Source organism: Lampris incognitus, chromosome 13 (genome assembly GCF_029633865.1).
Source record: "Lampris incognitus isolate fLamInc1 chromosome 13, fLamInc1.hap2, whole genome shotgun sequence".
Taxonomy (NCBI): Eukaryota; Metazoa; Chordata; class Actinopteri; order Lampriformes; family Lampridae; genus Lampris; species Lampris incognitus.
The window spans coordinates 1,975,797-1,982,629 of NC_079223.1; the positions used below are offsets into that span (position 1 = coordinate 1,975,797).

Consider the following 6,833-nt stretch of genomic DNA (forward strand, 5'->3'; position numbering starts at 1 on the left):
AGACAGAGAGAGAGAGAGACAGAGAGAGAGAGACAGAGAGAGAGGGCGATAGAGACAGAGAGAGAGGGCGATAGAGACAGAGAGAGAGAGAGACAGAGAGCGAGGGCGATAGAGACAGAGAGAGAGGGCGATAGAGACAGAGAGAGACAGAGAGAGAGAGAGAGAGACAGAGAGAGAGGGCGATAGAGACAGAGAGAGACAGAGAGAGAGAGAGAGAGACAGAGAGAGAGGGCGATAGAGACAGAGAGAGAGGGCGATAGAGACAGAGAGAGAGGGCGATAGAGACAGAGAGAGAGAGAGACAGAGAGAGAGGGCGATAGAGACAGAGAGAGAGAGAGACAGAGAGAGAGGGCGATAGAGACAGAGAGAGAGAGAGACAGAGAGAGAGGGCGATAGAGACAGAGAGAGAGAGATTATCTGAAACATTGGAACGTTGAAATCAAAACTCAAAACAAACTAGAAGTCTATCGGGCCCTAAAAACAAACTATGATCTGGAAGAACACCTCTTAACTGTCAGAGACAGGAAGCAGCGACAGACCCTCACCAAATACAGGCTCAGTGACCACAGTCTAGCCATTGAAAAGGGGAGACACAAAAAGACATGGTGGTTGCCAAAAGAGCAACGATCATGTGGTCAGTGCATGACAGATGAGGTGGAGACAGAGGGGCACTTCCTCCTTAAATGTGACAGATTTGAAAAACAGCGCCGGGCTTTTGTCAAGGAACTGGAACATGTGACTCCAGAGTAGCAGGAAATGGAGGACGCAGGTAAGATGCGGGTGGTCCTGGGAGGGGGGCCAGCGGCGAGCATTGCAGCAAGATTTATATTATCTTGCCACAACCTGAGAGACAGTGGATGACGGCACCTATTGCTACTATTGTTATTTAATATCATAATCATTGTTGTTGTTCCTGTTATTATTATAATCATTGTTGTTGTTGTTATTATTATAATCATTGTTGTATTGTGTTGTTGTTTTACATGCTTTGGCAATATGTACACAAATGTATGTCATGCCAATAAAGCACATATTGAATTGAATTGAGAGAGACAGAGAGAGAGGGCGATAGAGACAGAGAGAGAGAGAGACAGAGAGAGAGGGCGATAGAGACAGAGAGAGAGGGCGATAGAGACAGAGAGAGAGAGAGACAGAGAGAGAGGGCGATAGAGACAGAGAGAGAGGGCGATAGAGACAGAGAGAGAGAGAGAGACAGAGAGAGAGGGCGATAGAGACAGAGAGAGAGGGCGATAGAGACAGAGAGAGAGAGAGACAGAGAGAGAGGGCGATAGAGACAGAGAGAGAGAGACAGAGAGAGAGGGCGATAGAGGCAGAGAGAGAGAGAGACAGAGAGGGCGATAGAGACAGAGAGAGAGAGACAGAGAGAGGGCGATAGAGACAGAGAGAGATAGAGACAGAGAGAGAGGGCGATAGAGACAGAGAGAGAGGGCGATAGAGACAGAGAGAGAGAGACAGAGAGAGAGGGCGATAGAGACAGAGAGAGAGGGCGATAGAGACAGAGAGAGAGAGACAGAGAGAGAGGGCGATAGAGACAGAGAGAGAGAGACAGAGAGAGAGGGCGATAGAGACAGAGAGAGATAGAGACAGAGAGAGAGGGCGATAGAGACAGAGAGAGAGAGACAGAGAGAGAGGGCGATAGAGACAGAGAGAGAGAGACAGAGAGAGAGGGCGATAGAGACAGAGAGAGAGAGACAGAGAGAGAGGGCGATAGAGACAGAGAGAGATAGAGACAGAGAGAGAGGGCGATAGAGACAGAGAGAGAGAGACAGAGAGAGGGCGATAGAGACAGAGAGAGAGAGACAGAGAGAGAGGGCGATAGAAACAGAGAGAGATAGAGACAGAGAGAGAGGGCGATAGAGACAGAGAGAGAGAGACAGAGAGAGGGCGATAGAGACAGAGAGACAGAGACAGAGAGAGAGGGCGATAGAGACAGAGAGAGAGAGAGACAGAGAGAGAGAGACTGAGAGAGAGGGAGAGACCTTGACTTTCAACAATACTTTAATAAAAATGACAACAACATTAGAACACAAGCCCAACATGGTCAGAAACATCAGATTCACAGAATCTAAGTCATCTCAGGACGCTCCCCAAGATCAGCTCATCATCCACGACACAGCAAAGCACATTTTTATAACACCACACACTGCCAACACTTCCCAGATCCTCCATCGATTTAAAGTAGCCCAGAATGAACATGGGTTTGGAAAAGACCTCCCCAAACAACCCAACAACATTTTCCAGTAATGTAAACAGTGGCAGCAGTCGACAACATTCCATGAAGCAATGAAAGACAGTTTCACCAGTAGAGCAAAATGGGCACTCATGACTAACATCAGTATTAATAAGAGAGACAAAAGCATTAACAGCCACGGCACCATGTAAACCCTCCACTGCAGGTCTGCAGCTCTTTTGACCAATGGTGGTTTGCACAGCGCTCTCCACTCAGCAGAGTGATGACGCGAGTTGATCTCAGCTCTAAGTGGGAGGCAAGAGGATCTGGATTGTCCAAGTCTGGGCCTGCAAGCTGAACTACATGTCCCAGAGTCACCACGTTCGACACACAGAACCGCCTCAGCAGAGTTGGCCCCACTTGACAGACTGCACTGAAACCGAAGCCATGTAGGATTGGTTCCTGGAGCAGCCAAAACAAAGAGCTGTGTTGTCTTAGTCTCTCTTTGTTTAACAAGTTCCACACTTTGAACAGCCCACAGTAGAAGTCAGGTAGGTCCTTGGTGTTAAGTTGTTTCAAGTCCATCAAAACCAAAGTTCTGTCCAGTCCCAGGCCACCTAGCTGACTCAGAATGGTGCAAGCCAGTGACCTCCACACTAACTCAACAGGACTGTACAGAAACCTTTGCAGGAACTGGAAACGGAAGGTAGCCCCCCTGCTGCTCAGGTGGATCAGGCCCTGCCCTCCTTCAACCTTCAGCAGGTACAGCATACACTGAGGCACCCAGTGCAGTTTGTCCCAGAAGAAGTCGACAAGAAGAGCCTGGATCTTGGACAGCAGGCCTGGTGGGGGGGTCCACAACTGACAGGCGATGCCATAACATTGATGATATCAGGTTGTTGATGATCAGGACTCGACCTCTGTGGGACATCTTGGTTATGATCCACTTCCACTTTGCCAACCGACCTTTGAAATTTTCAAGAACATTTTCCCAGTTTTTAAGAACAACGGACTGATCACCCAGAAACACTCCTAAATATTTCAGCCCCCCCACCTTCCAAGTCAACCCCCTGCTAGGCAAATGGAGCTTTTTCTCCAGTACATGCCCAACACTGACAGCCTCGCTTTTGATCCAGTTAACCTTGGCCGAAGATATTAAGCCAAACTGGACGATGTCCCTCTCCAACATGTCAATATCTTGCTGACTGGTCACCAGAATTACTAGATCATCCACATAGGCTGACAGTTTTAAGGGTGCACTGCAACCAGGGATAGTTATACCCCAAAGATCAGATCTGAGTTTGTGTAACAATGGCTCAAATGCTAGGGAGTATAACATGCCCGAGAGGGCGCAGCCTTGTTTAATCCCCCTTTGCATTTGAAAAGGAGCACTCAAACCACCATTAATTTTCAGCACACTCTGAATGTCACAATACAGAACCTTAAGTTTGCTAATAAAGCCAGGACCAAAACCAAAGGCCCTCAATGTGAGCCACAGATATTCATGCTCAACACAATCAAAGGCTTTTTCTTGGTCAATGGATATGATGCCAGCATGGAGGCCAAATAGCTTACAGATCTCTTAAAAAGTCTCGAATCAGGAATGATGTTATCTGAAATCAACCTGCCAGGTACACAATAGGTCTGGTCACAATGAATCACCTGTCCCATCACTTTACTCAGTCTGGTTGCTACCACCTTTGAGAGGAGCTTATAATCAGTGCAACGCAGTGACACAGGCCTCCAGTTTGTAATGGACTGTGGGTCACCTTTCTTGGGCAGCAAGGTGAGAACCGCCCACCTGCAGCTCAATGGCAGATGCCCTCTGGCGAGACTGTCACTTAACACCGCCAGCAGATCCTCCCCCCCCCCCCCCGACCACCGACCAGAAAGATTTGTAAAAGTCAACAGGTAGACCATCAATTCCAGGAGCTTTCCCACTCTGCATACTCTGCAGAGCAGCATAGAGTTCACCAGAGGAAAGAGCTGCTTCCAACTCTACACTGCTCTGCCGGTCCACCTGAGGGAGAGCGGTATAAAAACTCTGAGCCACTGCCTGCTCCTCTCTATGCTCACAGCTAAACAGGTTACTGTAGAAACTGACAGCACACTTATGAATCACAGTATGGTCAGTCAGCACCTGCCCAGTGTCAGATTCTAGGCTGTGAATGAACCTCTTCTGCCCATTCTTACGCTCCAGGCCAAAGAAAAAGTGTGACAGGACATCCATCTGGGCTACATGTTGAAAGCGGGACTTGACCAAACCGCCCTGAGCTGAAACACCCAGCAGGTTGTTGAAACGAGACTTTTTCGCTGCGAGTGCCGCAGTATGGTACTGGTCCCCTGCGGCCTCAGCCAAGCCCTGGAGTTCCTCTACTTCAGACTCCAGAGCTTTCACTGAAGTCATTAAGGTTCGTGTGACATTCTGAGTGTACTGTTGACACAGTTGTCTTATTTGGACTTTTCACCACTGTTGTACAGACACAAAATCTGATATTGCACTTTGGTGGTTTCTCCAAAAACAGACAAAAGTGTCCTTGAAGTTTCTATCCTCCAGTAAGGCTGTGTTAAAATGCCAGTAGGCACTATTGGATTTCACACATTTTATAAAGACAGAAACCATTACTAGTGAGTGGTCAGAAAACCGACAGGGCTGATGATGCAACTTTTGAACACATTAAAGTGATGTTTCAAGCAATAGAAACGATCAAGCCTGGCCATAGACATCAAGTTGTCCTTAACATGTGTCCAGGTGTATTGTCTCTGTTTGTCATGAAACCCTCTCCACACCTCACACAGTTCATGAGCCTCAATAAGACGAACCAGACGACTGCGAGAGGCAGCATGAGGCTCTGCATGGTTCCTGTTCAACCTGCTGTCCTCAGTACAGTTGAAATCTCCACCAATGAATAAATAGTCCTCACTGGTACAATTCTCAATAACCTCATGTAAAACATCCAGGAAGACTAACCTCCCCACTCCCAGGACTGGAGCATGAATATTAATAAACACCATTTTTACCTGTTCATACACTGCTGTTAATTTTAACAGGCGGCCTTTAATAACTTCCTCAGACTCGACAGACTGAGGAATAAAATTCCTGGAGAAAACAATACCAACTCCACCACTGTTACTGGTTCTGTGACTTAAAAAGGTCTCACCAGTCCATTCTGTCCTCCAGTCAGCCTCATTATGAGTGGTACTGTGTGTCTCTTGTACAAAAAGCACATCTAACTTTTTAAGAGCACGCAGCTTGAAAAGAGAGGCCCTTTTCCCACCATTCCTTGCCCCATTTAAGTTTAGGCTCCCTATTCTTATGTCCTCCATGATACAGACCAGAAGTTGCAAAACAGATATAAGTGGACAGAGAAACAGTAAATTGAAAAACTTATTCACCATTCCCTAACTGCTTTCTGGCCTTCTGAACTAGTTTTTCAAACGAAAAGTTTCCTGTTCAGTGAAAGCCTTCTCCCCCAGACCAACAGGACTTCTCAGAAAAGTCTTCACCGACTGCAGACCCCTACTCTGATGAGAAACATTTGTGGCTATACTAGAAGGCGGAGACTCCTCATCAGGTTTCCTCTTCTTATCCTTGACCTTGGAGGGGCCGTCCTTTACCAACGTCACACGTTCCTCCTCCAGAGAACATTCTGCTTCATGTGTTTCAGGCTGTGCGTCCATCACATCACAGGTAGTAGTATCTGTGGGACACTTTTCAACAACCTCTACGACAGTATTGTCCTGTGTAGAGCCCGGATCAGCAGCACCTGAACCCACAGCCCCTGAACTCGCCGAACCCGGATCGTCAGCAACTGAGCCAGCAGCCCCTGCTTTAGCAGAACCCGGATCGGCAACACCCGAACCAGCAGTCTCTGGGTTAGCCGAACCGGGAACAGCAGCACCTGAACCGGCAGCCAGAAACTCAGCTTCACTCTGGTTTCCTCCCTGCTGCGTTTCTCCTTGCTTTGAGCTCGGCGCCGCAGACCCAGTCTGCTCGGGGCCCTGTGGGGCCATCTCACCCTCATCTGGCTCAGCAGTTGGTTCCCCTGGACAGGAACGGATGAGATGACCCTCCATTCAGCAGCCAATACATTTCATTGTCTCTGATGATACATACACATCGTAGTCAAATCCATCAACTCTGAACTTCAAGATCAGATTTAACTCCGCTTTGTTCCTCAGAACCATAAAGACCTGCTGCCTTCTGAAGGTAACAGCATGTTTTAAAAGTGGGGACTCGCAGCTCAGATTGACCAGTTTTATAGGGGACATTAACTTTCCGTGTCTCGCCAGTTCTCTCCGCAGCATGTCGTTGCTAATGAACGGAGGGACTTTGGACAAAATGACCTTTTTGGCCGGATTGACCAGCGGCACCACCTGAACGAAGGTGTCCTGGATTACCACGCCTTGCTCCCAACTACGTTGACCTTGTCAATACTGTGGAGAAACACAACGACTCCAGTAGTCATCCTAGATGCGGACTGTCACAGCCCCAACGACTTCCCTGCCTGCTAAACCGCAATCTCCCACCGAGCAGCTGACAGTAGGACAGTCTAACTCCCCCAGCCCCACTACACGCCGCCGACTCCGCGAGTCTGCAGGACTCACAGCCGGACCGGTCCAAACCGCTCCGCTATCAAAA

General features: G+C 48.3%; 1 protein-coding gene across 1 annotated transcript in view; it reads left to right on the forward strand.

Annotated features, from left to right (window-relative positions):
• Nucleotides 1-6,665: 6,665 nt before the first annotated feature.
• LOC130123113 (bone morphogenetic protein receptor type-1A-like) overlaps nucleotides 6,666-6,833 on the forward strand; it is a 31,473-nt gene continuing 31,305 nt past the window's right edge. Inside the window, exon 1 of the mRNA XM_056292238.1 lies at nucleotides 6,666-6,734. Coding sequence (XP_056148213.1) covers nucleotides 6,666-6,734 — 69 coding nt within the window. The remainder of the gene's footprint in view (nucleotides 6,735-6,833) is intronic.